Source organism: Pyxicephalus adspersus, chromosome Z, assembly GCF_032062135.1.
Source record: "Pyxicephalus adspersus chromosome Z, UCB_Pads_2.0, whole genome shotgun sequence".
Taxonomy (NCBI): Eukaryota; Metazoa; Chordata; class Amphibia; order Anura; family Pyxicephalidae; genus Pyxicephalus; species Pyxicephalus adspersus.
This window is the reverse complement of record NC_092871.1, coordinates 78633651-78657317: the sequence shown is the minus strand read 5'-3', so window position 1 is coordinate 78657317 and position 23667 is coordinate 78633651. Positions and strand designations below refer to the sequence as shown.

General features: G+C 39.6%; 1 protein-coding gene across 3 annotated transcripts in view; it reads right to left on the bottom strand.

The window, feature by feature from the left end:
* Positions 1 to 23667, bottom strand: part of ABL1 (ABL proto-oncogene 1, non-receptor tyrosine kinase) — a 163746-nt gene that overhangs the window by 18479 nt on the left and 121600 nt on the right. For all 3 annotated transcript variants that reach the window (XM_072430246.1, XM_072430245.1, XM_072430244.1), the window contains 3 exons: positions 17617 to 17889; positions 14158 to 14242; positions 10146 to 10323 (listed from right to left, as the gene is read on the bottom strand). In XM_072430246.1, coding sequence (XP_072286347.1) covers positions 10146 to 10323; positions 14158 to 14242; positions 17617 to 17889 — 536 coding nt within the window. The remainder of the gene's footprint in view (positions 1 to 10145; positions 10324 to 14157; positions 14243 to 17616; positions 17890 to 23667) is intronic.

Genomic DNA, 23667 nt, shown 5'->3' with positions numbered 1-23667 from the left:
CCACGGAGTAAAGATCCCCAGCGACCGAGGGATGTGCTTTGCAGGATTAATTTTTACAGGACTAAAGAAGATATATGCGCAAAGCTAGAGATGCAGAACCCATTGAATATGCAGGTGCTCGCCTTCAATTGCTATGAGATTTGTCCAAGTTTACATTGGATCAACGGCGTGCTCTCAAGCCTCTACTTGCGGTTCTGAAAGAAGGAAATATACCCTACAGATGGGGTTATCCATTTCACTTGATTATACGCAAAGGCGGCAAAAATCATATTCTTCGATCCCCTACGGATCTTCCTCAGTTACTGATGGATTTGCAGCTTCCTCCTGTTAGTCTATTGGAATTGCCATCAGCAATGTCTTCTCTATATAGAAGCCCCTCTTGTAGCTTCTACCTCCCCTTGGCAACATCTCTCACTTGCTACACCTTCTATACCTTCAGAAGACGTAGCAGATGGCAGGTACCGGCCCCCAGCAATAGCCATCCCCCTCATGACGTCTTTAAACCCTGCCGAAGACATCTCAATTTTACCTAATTTGTTGATTCCTTTTTAATAGACAGTCTCTGCAAGATCACTACTGGAATTTACAATGTGGGTGTGACTTGATACCCATAATCGGACTTCAGTTCTGTATATTGTTTGCTAGTATTGAAAGCCTTTTCCTGTTCGTCACGCTGAAATGTGTTTTTTTACTCTACTGAATAGCATTGGAATATCTGGTCCCTTCTATCCTATTTTTTCACAGGGATTTTGTTATTGGAATCTGCAACATGGACATGAGTGGCTACCTTTTGGACATTCGGGTTAGAGTATTAGTAGATATGCCTTTTTCTTTGATATTTGTATATTTTTTTGGTTCCTTAATATTTCTCTCCACTGGCATCCTAGAAGATTAGTAGAGCCATGAGCTGGCATTTCAAGCAGGATTAGATTTGACTGTTCACCTCCTCCCGCCACAGACCAACACTTCCCACCCCAAAAGCCCACTGTCTACTTCGTAGTTTGGGACTTTTGATCCCACCTTAGTTTTCACCCAACGCATGAGAAGTTAGTCGTCTCGCCTGCCTGGTGACCTCTTCCCTTCTCCTCATGTCGCCACCCACTACACATTCTCATGTTTTGAAATTTCATTCTCTCAACACCAAGGGCCTTAATAGTACCAACAAGCGTTCCTAACTATTATACGCCCAACATAAAGCTAGAATACAAATATTTTTTCAAGAGACCCATTTCCAGACAAACCGGATCCCATCTCTCTGTAACCCGATCCAATCAAAACTGTATGAGCTTAGGTTGATGGACATTTGGCCCACACTCCACCAAACTACTAGGGACTATACTTTTTTTCCCCACTCGCACTCAATGTATTCCAACATTGACTATATATTAGTGAGTCACCCAGCACTTGATTGGCACCCAACTGCCCCTATAGATTCCTGCCCCTGGTCTGATCATTTTTTGGTGACGTTGACTCTCCAAATCCCACAACCAGGACCTAGCGAAAGGGCCTGGAAGTGTAATGATTCACTATTCAAGGACCCTCTATGCGCTGCAGCAGTCCTAGACACGATACCTAATTTCCTAGGGGATCATTCCTCAGACACCCTCTCTCTCCCGACACAATCGGAAGCTATGAAAGCTGTCCTTAGGGGGGGTCCTAATACAGCATAGAGCTGGACTTATAATTAGGACTCAGGACCTCAAACTTACATCTGATAAGATACGCTTACTGGAGCAGTTGCATAAGCAAAATATGGCTCCTGATGTATTTTTGGAATTGACAGCAGCAAGAATTTATTTACTTGAATTATTTGACTTAGCTCACCTGCGTTACAGAGACTGCACCCATGTACACCTGCCACATACACCGCTACCAGAACTCCACCGGTAATTTCACATCTGTCCCTAAAGACATCTTACAGGTCTTTTTATAAATATTACTCTAATGTATACCAACTAAATCCGGATCCAATATCACCGCCCTCTCTAGAGCAATATGTATCAGAATTGGCCCTCCCAGAACTAAATTCAGAGGCAATAACCTTTCTGGAATCCCCGTTTACTGAGGAGGAGGTTAGTGCGGCGATAAAAGCAACTCCACCCAGTAAAAGCCCAGGACCCGATGGATTTACTCCTCCATTTTACAAGACACACGCTCTTTCTTTAGTTCTTTTCTTGACTAGGGTGTTCTCTTCAAAATTGACAAACTCTCCCTTCCTACCACAAAGCCTTGAAGCACATTTTACTGTTATCCCTAAACCAGGCAAGAACCATATTGCATGTTGTAACTACAGACCTATATCCCTGATAAATGTGGATGTTGAAATAAAATGAAAGCAAATAGGTTATCTCATTACATGCTATCCTTATTTCATAAGGATCAAACAGGATTTATTTATGGGAGAGAGGTGAGAGATAATACCACTAAAACTATTTTGTGGTGTCAATATGCTCATGCCACCCATACCCGTGTGCCTACTTTCGGTTGACATGGGGAAAGCCTTTGATAGAGTCAGAAATTCTTGTACTCATCACTAAGGCAAGAAGGCCTTGGTCCTACTATCACTGCGAGAATATCAGTACATTATTCCTTAACAAGGGCTCGAATAAGGGTTAATGGTGTTCTGTCCAATTATTTCTATATTCAGAATGGAATAAGACAAGGTTGCCCTCTCTCCCCAATACTCCACACTTTGGTAATAGAGCATTTGGCTATTGCCCTACACCACAACCCATATGTTAGAGGGATAGTGCTGGGTGACTCACACTATAAATTGTCATTATACGCCAATGACCTGCTTCTTTATATTTCATCCCCCAACCCCCATAATACCATTCCTGCTATCTTGTCGGAGTTTGAGAAGTTCAGCCTTTTTAGTAATTTTAAGGGTAATTACTAAAAATATGAGATCCTTAATATTACACTAGACACTAACCAAATGTCATCTCTTGGAGCAAACACTTCTTTTAGAATATGCAAAGAGGCAAATAAATATTTAGTTGTGATGATAACCTCCAACTTCTCTAATTTGTTCTCTTACAATTACTCTCCCCTTTGTAAACTCAAATCTGAATTTCAAAAATATACCTCTCTACCGTTGGGTTGGTTTGCACGGGTCAACACTCTTAAAATGGATATACTTCCAAAGTTGTTGTATTTGTTTCAAACAGTCACAATCTCTATACGTAAATTGCACAGTCTAGTTCGCCATTTTTTGTGGCAGTCGATGCTACCCCGGGTGGCATTTCGTACAATGGCCAGACCGAATGTCAGAGGGAAGGTAGGGTGGTTCCTGATATTATGTTTTATTATTGGGCATTGGTATTAGTGCGAGTAGTGGATTGGTTCCATAATGGTGACTCCAAAGAATGGGTGAAGACTGCCCCATTGCCTGAGCTTACCTCTGACCTCCTACATGTTTGGAATGTTTCTATTAAATCAGGCTCTTTATCTACAAAACCTGGTCCCATGACACCTTTGATAACCTGGCATTCCTGCCAGCTATGGGTACATCTCACTTTTTATCTGGGTCGGGCGAAGACGACTGATATCTTAAGGATATATTGCTCAATGGCTAGGTTCCTTCTCTGGCCTCCCTGAATATACCCAATACTGGTAGAATGCTTTCGTGGTTTTCATACAGACACTTAACATCCTTTGTTTCGCTGATATGTCTTTCATATGCAGAGGCTTGACTGAATTTGAAAAGATGCTCAGTTCCACCATACGCCCTACCCATGTAATCTCGGTAATATATGGCCTGCTAACTGGGGACTCCAGCTTTGCCCCTCCTATAAATACACGATATTGGGAAAGAGACTTGCAAGGGTTGACAACTGACGAGGAGTGGGAGAAATCCTTCATACTTACTCATAAACTTGCATTGACGTGTAAAGCCCAAGTAAGAAACTATAAAGTTCTATCCAGATGGTACTGTTACGGTGGACCTACATCGTATTTCCGCTCAACAGTCTGATAGATGCTGGCGCTGCCATACACAAAAGAGGAAACTACTTCACATATGGTGGGAATGCCCACCTATTTTTCAGTTTTGGGAGTCAGTAATTCATTTGTTTAATATGTGTACCCGGTCCTCGGTCCCGCATAATCCCCAAGTAACCTTTCTTTCATTTATCACAGGCTCTCTTAAACCTATTAAGAAAGGCCTCCTTTGCCATTTTCTCACAGCTGCTAGGGCCTTAATCCCACAATCTTGGAAACAAGTAACGTTTCCGATGCTAGTGACAGAGGATAATGACCGAACAGAACCATTTAAGCTGACATGGTCCATATGGGACTGGTTTAAGGAATCCCCTCAGATTCAATCACATTTACGCTAAGACATCTTGGTCACAGAATTTTTGGTCCTGATGTTGAGAGCTGTTACCTAAATGTTTCGCTTTTCCCCCTTTAGAATACATTTCCTACCTTGAAAATAAAATTAACATACTTACGGTCAGGGACCCATTCACACCTAGGCATGAACCCTGCGTGCTGCAATGCACATGAAACATTGTGATTTCAGCTACAGGGAATGGAAAATGCTGTCATTATAACATATTCTTTATTTGCATTATGCTTCAAGCTCAAAGGACTTTCTCACTGATGGAAATATGTCTGAAAGCAAAATTCCTGCGTGATTAGGATCTGAATGAGCAACCGTTTCCTAACTTAAATGTTGTATGATGACTCCAGGATGGCAAAGCTATTTGTATTTGCTGCCTTATGGGAAAAATTCAGGAATTGCTGCTTCCTTCAGAACCTAATAACACATGGTGGACCTTTTGACACGGTCCCATTAAGCAGACTGACAAAAACATAACGTTGTCCTGTTTTTCACCTGAAGACAGCTGAGCAACAAGTATCGTGGAGCGAGAAAGAACAATGTGGAGCTCTCCTTGCAGCGCTGACATTTAAAAAAATTCCAATTTCATTGCAAAGACACAAAATGCCAGGCCGTCACATGGCTGTCCCTCCCGCCTGCTCGTCTGAGAAGACGATTCTCTTTACTTACAATAAAAAAGCATTTGGTGAGAGCCTGCCTGCTGTGTGGCAGCTTTCAGCTATGCCAGGTCTTTGCATTGTTCCCCACAAATCAACAAGGAAAATTGTTTCAGCACTTAAGTGTTTGAATAGTGATATTAATACGGGGAGTTTGGGGGAAAAGCAAGCTATGACATTGTAATTACACCTTTTGGTCAGCAAACTTTTATTTTGCCTACTACTCAACTTCAATGGGTTCAGTTAAAAAGCTAATAATTCAAAAAGTTTTTTTCTTTCTGTTAGAACAAATGGATTTATAATAGCAGATAATAATGTAAAATTGTATTTTTGTTGAGGAGAAAGAAAAATCCTTAACAGCAATGCCAGCACCTTTGTAAGACTTCATTGAAGGCTAACTGCTAATTATGTATACTAAATACTACATTTTGTGAACATCTTAAAAATGATTGGCAAGAGGGAGGGTTTCCAAACGTTTTTGCAAATGTCACTGAAAATATATCTTGTATGTATAAATGCTGTGTACTTTTCTATGTAGTCTGCTGAACGTTACGCAGAAGCTTCAAAGATTGCAAAGTACTGCAATGGCTGTTTAGTCTCAGAGTGAATTACCACATGACACGTTGTATTTTCCACAGACATTGAACACATTGCACTACTTTAACAGATGGGGAAAGCCAAGGGATAAACATATTGGCTATTGTTACTGATGAAGCTATTGTAACTGATGTAAAAAGTTTTTATATTAGGAAATAAATTATTACATAGAAGTTGGGCAAAAAAACAAAACAAAACAAAAAAAAAAACACAGGATACAGCAGGTCATTTTCATTCAAGGTGAACTCTAGGCGGCTATTAAGGGCAAATTAAGACAGCTCTGTAATCAATATTACAATAAAAATCTTTTTCTTAGACGTAAGCAGTAAAAGTACTTGAATTAGAGCTGATGAGCTTTTTGCAGTCCAAAGGCTAAAGTTTAAAACAGAACTAAAGTGAAAAAAAAACTAAAGAAGCACAGTTTAATTCCGCAGATCCCTCAATAGCGCTTGACCTCTTCTCAATCTGGTCCCGCGCCGTCCTGGAATTCTTCTTCGTCTCACCGAGGCAATCAAGACTGAAAGGAGCAGGGCTGCACCCCTTTTTTTGGAGGGAGCTGCATTTAAAAAATTTTAAAACATTTTGATTTTTTACGTAGGGGTTTGTCTATCCTTTTATGTAAAGAAAAAATGTTGAGTTAAGGTCTGCTTTAAAAAGAAAACGCAGTACTCCCAGAATGTTCCTTGAAGAACAGTTGTTCAAAAGCACGATGATAGGAAAAGGAGTGACAGAGATGAGCTTATTTTTTTGTCCATTCACAGGGTGGGTCTAGGATTTTCTGGGCTAAGAAGAAGTGGGTTAAATGATTACATTAAAGCTAGAAAAAAAGCTTAAAGCTACAAATTACAGAAAAGCTGGTTGAGTCATTTTATATTTTAATGGGCTTTTTTTGGCAGGGGTTCTACTTTAACACAGCAGACTTTGTTTTACTGAATACAATTTTTTTTAGGTAAAAGAGAGAAATCTAGCGTTTTTTTTCCCCCAGCCTTCCACATTGTTAATTTTTTTTTGTCGTCTATAATCAGGCAGAGAATCATTAAAGGTTAGTGTACTGGACCTTTCAGGTTTAATCCTGATGCTTTAGTTCCCCAGTGGATGCTTTGGTTTCTTTCTCCAATCCCTATGTCACTGCTGCATCCTGTATTGATGTAAATGTCAGAGGAGGGAACCAATGTATGTGAGAAAAGTGACAGCGGAACACTTCTACAAGTGTTAAATGCTGGAGGCAAGTATAAATGCTATAGTTTTGATATAGTTTTGCTATCTGGATTTTTTTTTTTTTTCAGTGGCACAGATGCTTTACAGGGCGGACCGATTTTACATGAAATACAGGCAGGGTTAACAGAACACAGGGAGTGTCGAAAAAGTGCATAATCAAATGAGAAACAATGATAAGTGGACAATTCTATGAACTGGCTTATACAACCTGAATATTGAAAACCAAAGTATTTTGCTCCACAATTCCAATTATACAATTCTATGTTCAGTATGTATGGCGCAGTCTGGACTCCAATCACGCTAAAGCTGTTATTGCTATGTGAGCACAAAAAGTGCATGGCACACTTATATTATTTAAATTAGTACCCTAACCTATAGCAACCAATCAGAATTTACATTACAAAAGCGTAAATATTATGCTCCTGGCACTGTTTTATTGAAACCCTGAAAGCATAATTCTACAATTCTCATAAAAGTAATTGTGCTGCATGGCAGAAAATCAAACCTATTCTGACAGCAGGAGTGAAAAATTTAATACAGAGGAATCAGAAACTCCAATTAGGGTGCCTACAGTCACTTTATTGCAAAGAGAAAATATATGCTTCCATGTGCAATATTGAAGGTTAAAAAGCCTGCTACCTAATCAATATGTTGTCCTCTCTAAAATGACTGCTGAAGCCCACAGCTGCATACACATCCAGTCAATGGTTCATATCCTACTCCAGCTAACACCAGCTAACCTCTGTCGCTTGCATGAGTTAGTGCTTATGAGAAGGTTTTCTCTATATCGCTAGCTGTCAAAAGGGATTTAGAACAGAAATGTACTCAACTGTTCCTTATAAGTTCCATTGATGGACAGATGTCATACCAACAATGGACTAGAACCAGCAGTTAAGGTATTCTGACCTACACATCAGTGAACTTCTTCTGAGCCAGGCAACTAGCAATTTTAGAGTGAGGTTATTTATGGCAGCCTTCTTATTTCTCATGGTAGACTAAAGCTGAACTAAAGTTCACCAATAAGGCAGGTCGTTTTTGCAAAAAAGGACAGGTGATGTCCCTTCTGCAATAATCCCACCTACCAGCCTGACCATTCCGGGTATCTGTCACCGCACAACTGTGCGGGAGTTATGTCAACCTATCCTGGTCAATCAAGACGGACAAAGTTCATTTTCAGGAAAAGAGAAAAAGATACTGGTGCCCTGTGAGGAAAGAGAAGAAGGTGAGTTTTGTTGGTTTAGTTTGGCTGTAACTTTATAGCAGACCTAAACCATATGAGGATCAGTATTCTCTGGTTAGGGGTAGGCCACTTCTAGGTTTTAATTGATTACATTTGCTTATTGATTGATTACATTAAATTATTGAATCAGTGCCCCATATCATGAAGATCTGACTATAAGCTACAGCTGTAATCAGGAAGTAGCCAGGGAGAGATATTGTTTGTGCTGAAGAGACATGAGACTGTATATACAATTTTTTAGTGACCCCCAACAACCCAGCTTGCAAATTTTTTCCACTTATTAGCAATTATTGAGATCTCAGACTTGTTCCAGGGTACCTATGCTTTTTTTTTTCTTTTTCAACCATTACCATCTAAATCTAAAATTCTTTTTTCAAAGAGTACCTTTGAACATTGTCCTTCAGTGTGTTTTTGCAATTCAATAATACCCAATTGCTAAATGTGAACATTCAAAACACAACAATAGGCTATAATCAGCATTGTAAGTTAGGGAACCCAAATGCTCATCTGCTGCTCAGAACAGCAAAATATTACCAGTAAAATCTTTATGTATTATCAGTAGCTAGTTTATCCATTTTTTAATGTCTGGCACAAATGCATGTATGTGTATTCTGAGAATACGACCATCTGTTTTGTAAGATTGTTATTGCTTACAAAAAATTTTTTGGGTAACTTGTCCATTTGGCTGGAACTAAGCACTAAACCCCATGACAGTGTTCCCAGTAACATCCTTAGCCTGCCGGCAACCAAATCTAAGGCATTATTGTTGGATGTCAACAATGGAAATTTGGAACATATACTTGATCCTTTTCAACCCAATTCCTAAGGACAGTTGTTACCAAGTGGGAAGATACCATCTCATTGGGAACAATTGTCTATACCTACCAATAGGAACTTATGCAAATAGATGCAAGAACGCATAGATAAGCCAAACTGTTCTGCGAGTTCTATGTCCTTGCGATACCCCTGAAGAAGTCAATACAGGTGATAGGCGTTGGGTGGAAAGACTGACATGGTTATGCACATAAGTAGTTATTGACGTATAGTGTGTATATCCTAATCTCATGAGTATACAATGGGCCTGGGATACAACAAGTGATTTATTAATAATTATGTATGATTATGTCCTATGACTACAAAATTATTTTTAGCCAAACAACCTCTTCTGTTTTCCTTCTTTTCAAATCTGTGTTTAGTAACTGGTAACTCAGTTTGGCAGATCCCATGTTATGTGGAGGCTTCCCTTTAAAATGCAAAGAGAGGGTTGTAACTTTCAGGCAGGCATTGAAACAGTAAACTCTCACCACATTGTACTAAATGCACTAGCAAGCATTAAAGATTATTTGTAGTTTATTTTTTTCATAGGTAGTTTGGGAGTTTTTCAGTTTTCCCTTCATCACCTGTCCTGCAAATACAACAGGAAATCTCTCCCAAGGATGGAGGAATCCTTAGACTGTAGTCAACAAGCAGGTGTCCCCAGTGAATGGTTTTTCATCTGTTGCTTTTTCTGTGACAACTATAAAATGTTGAATTTTCCAACAATTTCTGTTGCTGTAACAACACCCACCTGATTAAAGAAAGAGGATGAAAGCTCCAACAGGAATGGTAGTTTTTTTACCTGCTGTACTATAAACGTTTTAGTTACAGGTAGTACACATTAAATCCCCCATATCACACCTTTTATAACACCTAGGTACATTCTTCACAGTGGCTGACTCAGGGATGAGTTGCACGCTGACATAATGCACAAATAACTTCTATTCTGCTTGAAGCTGTATTGTCATTGAGCAAAATACACTAAAAGGGGTAAGCATGGACAACAAACCTTTTAAGCCCTTGTACTGAAGACAAAGGTGGTAGGAGCGTTCAATTGTTGTATTTAGTCAGTTCAGCAGAAGCTCATGTTACAACCATCCTTTTACTATAAAACAGTGCTACTTTATAACATATGTCCATCTCAAAAATATAAAGAAAAAGTGGAAAGCTTTTGGAGGTCATTAGATTTCAAGTGTCTGAAAGGATTTACTCTCTAGGAGAAAATAGAGTTACTGATATTTTGACCTGCACTGTGGGTTATTATGTCACTTACCTGTGAATAAAGTTCTTCTTCTCTAAATATTCCATAGCAGAAGAGATCTGAGTAGCCATATGAAGTAGCACCACAGCTGTCACTTCCTGCCGATTGCAGTCCCGTAGGTAATCCAGCAGGTTACCATATGTCATAAACTCTGTGATGATGTAAAACGGGGGCTCCCTTGTGCAAACCCCTAGAACAGTCAAAAATTAAAGTTAGAGTCAAACTTTTTTTTTGCTTTCTCAGTTTGTTTGTGTATATGTATATCTATATCTACATATATATTCATACACGCACGCACGCACCCACGAGAAACAAAGAGTACACCCTACACCCTCATTAATTCTAAGGTTTTACAGATCAGAACAACATAGGTAAATACCATAAACAACAACACATGATATAATACACAGCCTCATTTCGTATCCTTGCACCCTTACATCTTCCATAGGTGTTAAAAGTAAGTAGTGGCTAGGTTCCGTCAATGAAATGCACTTGATTAATTATCAGCACGTGTGACCGCCTCTAGCAAAGGTTTTGCAGTTTGCTGGTTTAGAGCATTCAGGTGTGTGTTAACACAATGTCATGGGGGGGGGGTTGAAAGACCATTTCCCAACAATTTAAAGTTTATCTTTTTAAAGATTTTTTACAAATGGAAAAAATTCAAGAGGATTGCCAATTGTTTGGTTAAACAAACAAAAGACTTACAGAACTTCCAAGTCTATTGGACAGAAAAGACCAAATTGAATATGTCTGGCCATAATGTACAGCGGCACGTTTGGCAAAAATCAAACAAAGCATTTTAGCACAAACACCTCATAACAACAGGTAAGAGGGCAGTGAAGGGATGATGTTTAGTGTTTGATTTGCAGTAAGAGGGCTTAGGCACCTTCCTATGTAAACCAAAATGTTCTGTAGACAAATGTGAGGCCATTTGTGCGACAACTAAAGCTTGTTTAAAACTAGGTCATTCATATGAATCCAGAAAACCACAAGCTATGTAGGGCAAGGCCTTAACTGTGATAGCAGTCAGTCCTTTCTTGGTCTGAAGTGCTTTCCAACAGGAACTGCTGCGTGTCACCTCAACTCCAACTCCATTTAGCCGAATGCACACAGAAAATTCATGATGTAGGAATATTTCCAATGAGGATTAAAAAGGGAGACTGCGTTTGAATAATTACAGTGATTTATCAATATGTAAAATGTCTGTGTTTGTAGAAAATGAAACATGGGTGAACAAGCAGGGTTTACTACGTAACAATGCCCAAGTCCTAGAAGAGTGGAGGAAGATGTCAGAGAGGGGAGCTTGTAGATGACGCATTGCTGGAGGTTAAGTTAGTACAATTCTACTTTATTAAAACTGTTTTTAGCAAGAACTTTTATTTGTTCAAAACAATTTTTAGGCAGTGTACCAACATCATCTACTTATCCCTACTTATTAGGCTACATACACATTTTAGATGATTGCCGCCTGACAGTAATGGTCATATTTACAGTGGTCCCCCGATGTTGATCATCAATTGCCCCTGGGGCTGCTCACTTGTCTTCCCCAAAGAACAGAACAGCACTCACTGTGTGCACTGGACTCAAACAATTATCTGTCACTGAAAATTTTGTTTGTAGTGACAGTAATTGACATCTATCTGATGTCAGTAATATTATTATTACACGGTATCTATATAGTGCAAAATCAAATTACGCAGCGCTGTACAAAGTCCATAGTCATGCCACTAGCTGTCCCTCAAAGGGGCTCACAATCTAATGTCCCTACCATAGTCATAGTCTTTAATTCAGTGTAAGGTCAATTTTGGGGGGAAGCCATCTAATCTATCTGCATGTTTTAGGAATGTGAGAGGAAACCGGAGTACCCATAGGAAACCCATGCAAACACGGGGAGAACCTGAAAACTCCATGCAGATAGAGTCCTGGCCAAGATTCGAAAATAGGACCTAGCGCTGCAAAGACCAGAGCACTTACCTCTGAGCCACCATGCTTAAGATTTAATCTGTCATCTTCCTTTTATAGCAGCTCTACCATGTGTAAAAAATACGACTGTGCAGTCCAGAAGGCAATGAGGTCTGACCACGTCCAGTGATCTAATAGGCTGGTCAGCCACAGCACTCAGAAAAGTTGTACAGAAAATTTAGGGTCTACTATCCAGCTGTTAATTTGCTCAGCACATTTTGAGTTTCTAATGTAAGAAGGGCACAGCCAAATGATGATTTATGACCTAAGCAAAAGACTGGCAATTCTTAAAAAAAAAAGGTGAAATTTTACATCAGGACAGCCACATGTGCAGGGTAGAAATGTAGCTTCTGCTTTCTCTGTACCTTGTTGATCATCTTATCACAAAAAGTCTCCCAGACAGGGTCTGTCTGTTTGAAACTGACAGACTCTGCAAGTCAGTTGATGAATGTTAGTCACAAGCAATGTTATCTAGTCTGCCTAGGTTGGATGCTGCAAAGCAGCTTTTTTTTCCCCTGGAAGCAACTGTTACTTTTATTATTTTCTTTATTTAACTCACCAAAATACTGCAATTTATTTAAGACAAATATTTGTGTATGGGATGGAATCAGGTATTCAGGAGGATTAATATCCACACACCTGAAGCTCTTCTTACAATTCAACACAATCCATTATTTCTACCAGGATTGGAATCAGCAGCGGCTTTTAATTGGTGGCCAGCACATAATTACGGGATGGTATACTCTCTCCTGGGAACGAAAAGTTCAACCCACTAAGCTCTGAGTAAGGAATTCTTTCGTTACTTAAAACTAAGACACTAGATCCACTCTCTGATCAGAGGGGTTGATCTCTCAGTTAAATTAACACTATTTGAACATATGTGTTTCAGAACACCTTTATGTCCAAAACAATTTACTATATTGTATTCTAAGTTGACTGACCTGACTAGGGTGTCATTTCATTTCTATAAATCCCAATAGGAAAGGGACCCACGCAATATAAAATCTGATGAAGAATGGTTCAATAACTGGGCAAAAATGGCTAAATGTTCTACTAATATTGTAACCATGGAATCTACATTCAAAGTGATTATGAGATTGTATATGGTACCAACCAGACTGGGACATACATCCCCGACATTATCAAAGTTTCTGGAGATGTCAAGAGTTGGGCATGGAACTCCATATTTAGTGGACCTGCCCTTCAGTCATTAGATTCTGTGATAGGATATTTCGATTATTAAGTACCTTGTTTCTTAAGCCTGTATGTAGGGACCCTTGGTTTGCCTTATTACAGTTTAAACCTTCCAATCTAACTAATGTTCAATTTCAGCTATGTGTTTATAATTCTTATGTCGGCCAAAACACGATTGGAAAAAAATGGAAAACCCAAGCTCTCCCATTTCATGAAGTCTCCAAGCGAGTAGACAACACATTTTTCAATGAAAAGCTTTCCAGTATTACACCCAGGAAAAAATCTCTAACATGTGGAACCCTGGAGGGCATACTTTATGCCTAATTTATATTTGGTGTGAATACCATCTAGGTCAGCGCTCAATATAATTTTACAAATATTTAAGATTGTTCTGGGAAAACCTTTTTTTCCCCTCCCTTTTTCTTTTTAAGAGTAGTTGTATTGTTTATGTTTTATCCTTGTTTAGTTGGGGTAAAATGTTTTACTGTATAATTTAGAACTGCTTTAACTACTTTATAATCCTTGTATGACCAGTTCTTAGACTGTAATTTACAAATTTTTACAATATATTGATCATATTGATAACAAAGTAATGCAGGTATCAATAACTTCAAATGTAACACAATGATGTAAAGTTTGTACTTTATTAGGTCACAGTTCTAAAGATTTTGTATTTCATTTTATACACATTCTGTTACCTGTAATGATCTGTAATCTGTATTTTATATTTTATGTTATTCCCTTTTCAACTGAAACCAAAATATTGTGATTTAGTTTTTTCTAATTTTAGGTATGCATTTCCAAGTAAAGATTAAGTGAAAAGGAGAGGGAGTCTTCAAAAAAACAAATGTTTGTTTAATGTACATACCCAACAATTGTACCAGGTTGGGGTGTTTCACCTCCTTCATCACAGCAGCCTCTTTCAAAAACTCTTCTACTTCCATTGTGTCCTCCTGAAAACAAGAAAGAAAAATAGCAGGTTTGTAGGTTCTGTTTCAATGGCTTTGTTGGCATGCAAAGAGCTGCTGCAAGCACTTTAACACAGCACTCTAATTCCAGTGGAGATCCTCTGACAGACTAATTAAAATGTGCAGCAAAACATTAGTGAGAACTGTTATTATATAGCACTGTATCTGAGGTTTATGTAAAACTGCATTAGGTGATCTATTGGAGAAAAACCCACAGTAAGCACATTTTAGAGCTCCCAATAAACATCACTGGGTGAATGAAGGTCTTCTACTGCAACCATACATCAAAAAGTCCTTTTTGCATGTCCACATGCAGTAGTTAGAGGAGGCCACAAGATCGGCCACTAGGTGGCAGCAGCTTACAGGACTGTTGAATTCTATCAATCAATAGATATTAGTTCTTTGATCTCCCTAGGGAAAATGTGGGGCAATTTAAATTATTGGACTGTATATTTGAACAAGGATTTCTTCTTAACCTACTAAGCTAATTTTAAACTGTTCCTTTTGTGCCCTGCCATTGTATCAGCAGGGGCTACCTAATCTGCTGTTCTATTGACAAGAGAAATAAAAAGAAGCCTCGTCTGTTGATACGTTTTAATTACAGTTTCTCCCCAGCACCCCCATTTGTTCATTACATATACAGGCTTCTTGCTTTATAGTTCAGTACAGATTTTGCTGTAAGATTTTTTTTTTCCCCATGACAAGTTCAGTTGTAGGATAGTAACTGTAGGGAAAGCTTTTCTAGCTGTAGGCTGATGGGCATCTGCTGCCACAGACATGAGATATAAAATCTGGCAAGAACCATCTGGTCTATAGATCATGACAAAAATACCCAATCTGAAATACAGAAGGGCAAAGCTATAGGCAAAATATTGAAATCAATATTGTGACCACTACTAGACTAGTAGCTATGTGTTTCCAAACTTCTCCCTAAATTTCAAAATGTAAAGCTAAACTCTATTCAGATAAAAGAAAATATATTTATGCAAATCTGTAATACAACAATTGGCCCGATATTACCCTCTTGCAGTCGACTGAGAGCAGATCTCAAATATTGGGAGGGAAAACAGCTCAAGGAAGCAATAGTGCAAGTAAAATACTGTTAGGAGGAGACAGAAGAATGAAGAGATAAGCTCATCAGTTTTGTGTTTCTCTTCTTACTGCCCCAGCACAAAGATAATTGTATGTACAGGTAGTTCCTGGGTTAAGGACATCCGACATACAACATGTTGCCTAATATTATGTTGAGACAAACATCTGTCCTAATTGCATTTATTAAAGTAATGTACCTGTCCCGACTTACATACAAATTCAACTTAGGAACAAACCTACACTCCCTATCCCGTATGTAACCTGTTGACTTAGCTGTAAAAGTATTTTTAAAGCAAAAAAAAAAAAAAATTAGGTCCCCTCTCTGCTAGATAGGGCTGTGTTGTGGGTCAGATATATTTAAATCGTAGACACCGAGAGTCATAATAATAAATCCTTTGGCAGTTAAAACCGCTCTTGTCTTCTTATTCTGTGTATTTAGCGGTTTGCCTGAAGTTTTGCTTGAATGTAAAAACATGCCATGAAATTTAATTCTACAGTAAACTATGATTTTGTAAACCGATTATGAAATGTTATTGCTCTTCCATAGGATTTACCCAAATTTTGATACCTTGGCTCTTGTAAGTATCTAGGGTTATTCCCAAAAAGCTAAATGGAACCTAAGGTTAAATTATGGATATCTCAGTAGCACGAATTGTAAAATTTCACTTAATAGTACCATTCAATCCTGCACATCCATAGGGATGCTAGGGTGTAATACTGCTGAACTCTGAAGAGGGGCTTTTTGTTTTCAGCTAGGGCAATGGCATGGCCCATTTGAAGATCATAACTGTGGTTGCAAGGTGCTTAGCACAGTCATAACGAATGGATTTGGTAGTTAGAATGACCTAAATACACCAATGTAATTTTGAGGATGCAGATTTTAGAAGCTAAAATAATGCACCAGCCTTTTGCATACATTCCTACACAGAGCAAATAAATATTTTCACTCGGCATGAGTTTCTTAAATGCAAAGAAATTTTTTTTGACGGAGTACGCACAACAGACGTCTGGGAAGTGCAGAAACGGCATCAGCATTCGCCTTAGTTTAGCGCGACTGAAGAAGACCTGTGCTTCAATGAAGCCCCTGGGCAGAGAGATGCTGAACGCTGTCCGCTTGTATAATCTCGTATTTCTCCGCATCCTTTAGAAACAGCAGGTGTGCTGTCCTGAGGCTTCAATTAAACCTACAAACAATGTCAGCACACCTCTGTTAACTGTGCTAAATTTAGGCTGCAAGCTGAGCGGAGTTTAAGCCCTTTTTCAATTCCTGTCAGAAACAGAACAGTATGTTTAACTCCCAAGAATTTGTAGTCTGGCTTACAACATACAAAGGTACAGAATTCTGTGACATAAGAACAATGTTCCAGAATATGCACCTGTGCATGTTTTTGGTTCCCTAACCCAGCTTCTATATGACAGCTCAAGTCACCCCCAAGCTATCAAGAAAGAAGCAGCATGATTTCTGATCATTACATTACCATGTCCAACAATCAAGGTGAGCACATGCAGGCCGGAGGTTTGTTCACTAACAATCCTATCCAGTCTGAATATGGCAGGGTGGCTGTTGAATACTGTAAATGCCAAATACAAATACAATAATAAATGGTAAATACAATTAAAACAAATTATGTAGGCAGGCAAATTCCAGGCACGGTTAAGTTACTGTCACAGCCTAAATCCAGGTATAATAACCAGGGTTAAGGCATTAACACAAAAACTTTTTTTTCAATAGCTCTCTCTCTACTTCCAAAGCTCTTGGAAAAAAAAAAAAAGAGCCCCTGCCTTTATTTTCTAAATGACCAGAGGAAGAGGCAGAACATCAGCGCTGCCATCCTGAGACTTGCAGCACTCACATCTGAGTGCCCTTAAGGTACAGTAGTGGTTGTATTATTCCTGGCATATAAAAAAAAAAAGATTGTCAGGATGTAGGGGAAAGTCATCATGGTGGGGTTGATTTGTAAGAAAAAGTAAAGTGCTACTGTTTTACTTTGGTATGGTTTTTCTGGATGAACTTTATGTGCACCATACCGAAACTGCTATATGTGGTCTAAATTTGAAGCTGCAAGATTAAACATGGTATGGAAACCCCCAAAATTAGCTAAAACAAAATTCTACAGCTGGAACTTTGTTGAGGATCCCAACACAGCAAGGCACTAATGCTTACCATTGTGCTACAGACACTCAATGTCAAAAGAAAGAAAAGACTTCATTTGGCAAAGCATGTAAATCCCACATTAACAATAAAAGACAAAGGGAAAAAAGTATACCTTTAAAGTCTTTACTGCCACAGTCAAGTTGTACTTTTTCCAGACACCTTCATACACTTCTCCATACTGACCGCCGCCCAGCTTGTGCTTCATAGTGATGTCTGTCCTCTCAATCTCCCACTTGTCGTAGTTGGGTGACACACCGTAAATAGTGGGTTTGTTGCGTTTTGGAGCTGGGTAATGCAGTGTGGTGATCAGTCCATCAGACACAGTGGAGTGATGGTGGACAAGCTCTGCCAGTGTGTTGAATCGGCTATCTGATGACACATAAAGCTGAAAGAGAAAAAAAATCATATTAAAACCACCCAGTCATTATACAAATAATAATCAGCAAAGCATAAGATTGCTCACACCATCTCCCAAAGACTGCTGAGAAACTGAGACCTCTAGGAGTGTCAAACTCTCCCCACAGCGCCCCCTAGTTGCTCCAGTTGACCTCTAAGTTATTACGGTAATGTCGCTTCTCAGCCTTTTTGCTAAGATCAAGTGTAGTACCTAATCCCTCCAGTGTGCAGGAGAGGAACGGCACTGTATTCCTGACAAGAATACAGTGGACTAGTACGCCTGCTAGGATGGACAGCTAGATGGTGATGCTCTGTAAAGGGCCGCTCTATGCTAATCCCTCTGGTTATCCCTCCACCAGAGAGAAGCATGGGTCCGGCCCTGATAAGGAGCTCCCAGATGGCAGTATGTCCCGCTTGTCGGAACGGGGAACCCTTGGTCTCGCCATCAGGTCTTGAGAGGCAGCTGAATCTCCTTTTGGGAAGTGGTGAACACACTGTTCATTTATTAGTACACAGGCACGCCACCTGCTGATTCAGCATTTTTTCACTTTCATTCTGCATTAGCTGTGGCTAGTGCAGATGGGCAATTTTTTATCCTTGCCCAGTGTGTTTTGTACTGAGCACTTTTTTTTTAATGTATTTTTTCTGTTATGCCACTGGTGTGGTATTTGTGTGCCTTTTTGATGGAGGGTGCTATTTCTTTATGGGCTGGCCCTGAAGTCTTAGGGAGTGCTTTGGCCTTATGGTCAGGTACTCTCTCTTACTGGGAGTCCCTCTTTGGGAGAGCTCCCAGCCTAGTATCTGTTGGGATTGCTTATGCCGTCCCATAGAGAACAGAACCTGTCTGACTTCAGTCAGAGAGGCTAGTAGGCCCATTCCAGCTTCAACTGGATGGTCTTAGTACCCAGCCCCTGTCAGGAGCTTTGCGCCCCAGCGGTCTGGGGTCACTTTTTTTTCAAGCACAGGGTTATTGTTTAGTGGATCACGTCTACGAGAGATTTAATAAAAAAATATATATTATTAAGGTAATGTGTGGTCAGAAAGAGGGTCCAAGAAGAGCCATGAGTGACCACCAGAGAACAACACCCCAGGAAGAGTCTTCAAGAGAACTTCAGGGTAAAATTTATCAGGATCGTAGTTGTGTTCGTTGGTGTGGTTAGCAGTAAAGGAAAGTAATAACCTTAATTTTCAAAAAAAATGTTTGCCTATCCTAAAAAAGCAAAATAAATAAACTTTCAGAACTATTTTCTCTAGTTAGGATGGGGGCAGGATGGAGAAATGGGCACAGAGTAAATCAGAGGGAATTGGGTCAAGCAGACAGGTAGTAGATGGAGATGATGAGAGAAGAGAGGGGACTTCATCCAGAGTAACAGGGCTGAGGGAGGCCAGTGATAATTCACACAAACAGTCCAAAGCCAGGAAAAAAAAAAACATCAGTGTATTAGATTTGCAAATTAGGGGCGCATAGTCCTCCTCTCCTCCCTGTTGGTGCTCCCCAAGGGTCAGTCCTTGGACCGGTTCTCTTTTCTCTGTACACCTCCTCTCTCTGCAATCTCATTTCCTTCTTTGGCTTACAGTACCATCTGTATGTTGCTGACACTCAAAAATATCTGTCCACCCGACTTGTCTCCTTTAGTCCCAGATAAGGTCTCACGCTGCCTGTCAGCCATCTCATCATGGATGGCTTACAGATTTCTGAAACTCTGCTTGGATAAAACAGAACTCATCTTCCCCCTCAAATTCCATATCTCGCCCCGACATATACCTAATTGTTAATATCACTGTTATCCATCCCTCTCCTGGACGAGGCGTCACCTTTGATTCTGCCCTCTCATTTATCCCCCACATTCAGAACATCTCCAGGTCCTCCCACTTTCACCTTCACAACATCTCCAAAATTCACCCCTACCTGTCCCCAGAGACCACCAAACTCCTTGTACATGCTCTTATCTCTCACCAGGACTACTGTAACCTCCTCCTCTCTGGTATTCCTCTAACCCGACTTTCTCCTCTACAATCTATTATGAATGCTGCAGCCAGACTCATCCATTCTTCCCAGCGCTCCTCTTCTGCTGCCTCTCTTTGTAGTTCTCTTCATTGGCTTCAATTTCATCTTAGAATCAAATTCAAGCTCCTGTGCTTTGCCTTCTAAATCCCTTCACAGTTTTTATCCCACTTACCTTTCTGATCTGATAGAAAAATACTCCCCTAGCAGCTCTCTACTAATGAGTTCTTCATTAATAACCTCATCACACAAACAGCTCCAAAACTCTTCTAGAACTGCCCCAACTCTCTGAAATGGTCTTCCTCATCTTATTCAGCTTGCTCCTACTTTCTGCTCATAAAGGGAACTCAAAACCCATTTCTATTTCAAACTTGCCTACCCATCTTCTTCTGTCTCTTAAAACCCCACCATTTCATATCTACCCCCCTATTCTGTGTTACTTCCCCCTCCTTTTAGATTAAAAACTCTTCTGGGCATTGTTTTAGTAATGGCTACACATCTATACAAACATATTGTACCCAAAAACTCTTATACTGATTTGGAAGCCACAGTCTAGATAACTCACAAGCTTACAAAAACAGGTAGTTTTTTGATGACTTCGCTATTGGCTGAAGTATGAGTAAAATTACATTTCTGCATACTTCTTTTACACAGTCATAACAGAAACCCCCCCAAATCTTGCTCAACATTTCTCCTAGTACCCACTAAGAAAAATTCAACATTCCACATAAAAAGAGAAAAAGAAAATGTGAATCATGTCTGATTAATTGCCTGACACTCACAATTTCCGACAATTTAGTGGCTTCGGCAATGAACTAGGCAACCTTTGAACAAAGCCAGTAATGAATCTGGCAGGACAATAACATCCGAGGAGCCAAACTGCTACAATGGAAAAGGAGGACAAAATTCATACAAACACACAGCAATGATTCCTGCCCACCCCAGCTGTCTGACTCGCTATGGCCAAGGCCAGCCAGGGAGACACAGCTATCTGGTATATGACAAATGGACACTCCAGAATGTACTTCTTTTTTTGTTACTGCCACATTAACTGCCAACTAAACAAGAAGCATATTTGTCGCCATTAAAGGAAGGCTTCAGTTATCTGAGGTTGTTCTTCTCTCTAAAAGGGATACAAACAATTCTGTGCAAAAAATATGATAAAAGGAAATGTCAATCTGTGCTAGACATAGAAAGAAACTCACCACAAACAAGGGTTATTAAAAATGTTTCTGTGAGAAAGAGCAGGATTAATATACTTGGTGTCCTGGTGCCTGTACCTCTAAACCTAATTTCCTAAAGAGTTGTGTTGGTGGTCTGTTGGATGCCTGTGGCTACCATCTCCTCCTCCCTCTGGGATTCTTCCCACTAGGCCATTACTATATCCTGTGGTGGACATATATTCCCATGGGACAAAATAAAGGCCTTAATTAGAAAAATATTGCCTTTCGTATTTTTATAATGTTTATATAGCTTACAGTAAAAGTTGAGGCATCGGCAATGCATTCTAAAGTGTGATGTGCAAGGGTCTAAGGGCATGCTAGGGGATGACTTTAAGAGGAAGTAAACTCAAAATTCACCACAAAACAAAAAAAAATACACTTACCTTCGAACCCGCAGAGAAGTCGTTTGGTCTGATGGTCTCTTCCATCAGGTCCTGCGTCGTTCCGGCATTCGTCTTCGGGCCGGCGCACCAGGCGCTGCCATCTTCTCCTACTTTTTCCTACGTCACCCAAAATAGACCGAGATCGGGTTACGTAGATGGAGAAAGAAACTTGCAAATCTCGCTGCACATGCGTGAGATTGGCAGTTTTTTTCCCTTTTGATGAAAGGGCTCCTTCTGCGCATGTCTGAGATGCTCGGGGATGCGCAGAAGTAGCACCCAAGAGCTTCCCGGGATGCGTGACGTAGGTATCCTGGGAGGCTTTATGCTTTCCACTCCTAGGCGATGGAAAATTAAAAAAAAAAAAAAGGGTGTTGTACCTAAAAAAAACAAACAGAATTTTTACCTTACATAAAAGGACTGTCTACCCTTTTATGTAAAGTGAAAATTCTGAGTTTAGGTACGCGTTAAGATTAGTTAGTGGTGAATACTTACTGTTTGGGTTACTGTCTATCATATATACCCATCAACTAAAAAAATAGAAAACACAGATGGGGAATGGGAAAAAAAAACGTGATGTTCTTGTTAAAATTGCTAAATCTGTCAAAAACATAAAAAATGTAATGGATAAGTAAATGGGTCAGGGCATCTACAAAATCATCAGGACTTGTGGGATTTTTGCAGTATATATTGATTGGTAACTCCAAAAAGTGGTCCAAAAAAAAACAACAACTGGTGAACCAGTGGCAAAGTGAGGGATGTCAAAGGCTCATTAAGGTAGAAGGGCTAACCCATCTGGTCTATAATCTCCATAGAAAAACCACTGCAGCAGAAATTGCTAAGGAAAAACAATCCTGGCCATGAGGGAAGGTTTCAGAATACACAGTGCATGACATGAGGGGGCTGCTTAGCCAAAGACCAGTCAAAATCCCATTGCTAACCCCTATCCAAGAGTCTACAAAGAGCATATAAGCATGAAAACTGGAAACATGGAGCACTGGAAGAAGCTGGTCTGATAAGACCTAAGGGTTTTTTTGTTTTTTTTAAATGATCAATAACTGGTATCATGCCTTATGTAGCAACTACAGAATGATTCTGTTTGTGTTCTTATTTGATGATTTAAAAAATGAATTGCAGTCAATGAAAGGTCTGTGGCACAGATTTTTCAAATGTATTGTGTCCAATTTGCTGAGAAATTGATTTTTTTTTTGGAGCTACTTACAGAGTCAGCAGCTTTGTTAGATACTCATGCTATCCAATGCAGCTGGCTAAGACCACGAAATACCAGAGATCTATAGCTGCATAAGAAAAGTCCAGTTACAGCAGAAAATAAGAAAGTTTTAGATGAGTAAAGTTAGGGGTGGCCGGAACTCTAAAAAAAACATATTTCTTTACATGTGGCATATTGTAGTGAATTGAAACTACTTTACTTGTCTAACCCAATATCCTCGCTAATTAGAGAATGAGCAACCTACCTTATTCAATCTACCATGAGTTTGATCGGTCACTAGAACGTGGCTAATTGAAAAGGGTAAAATTGAGAAATGTATTAAATGCTTAAAAATAGTTTATTGAAACCCAAACTTTAAAATAGGTGGGGAGTCTATACCTGGGTTAAAGCTCTATGCCTCCCTGATATGCCCGTATCACAGTAGTCAGTGTTTTAAAGCAATGAACATAAACGTAAGCAAATGTGAAAACTTATATTTCAGCACCTACAAACCAGCAATGCTGTGTGATGTGAATATTGCTAGCAGAAAGTGAGAGAAATTTAAATTAATGATGTTCACTTTAAAAAAGAAAAAACAAACCTCCCTCCTGTTTATAAAGAAGATTCAGCTGGTGAAAGAAAAGGTGAAGGTCAAATCTAAACACAATGCAAAAGTTGTCAGACATGCGGAAATGGGAATAAACTGTTACATGAATGCTCCATATTAAGGTCCGAGCTCCTTAGAGAAAAGTGTCCATGTTTCCTCTTATGCATTCCTCCCCATCCAACCTTCCGCTGCATCCATCTGTAGTGATGTCAGCTTTATATTTGTTTACTTACAACAGATTGCAAGATATTCTAAAAGAATGGACAGGAGGCTGGAGTAATTAGATTACAGACATGTTGGATTCTTTGGATCCATTGCCAAGGAGTTTGTGGTTGCTGTGAA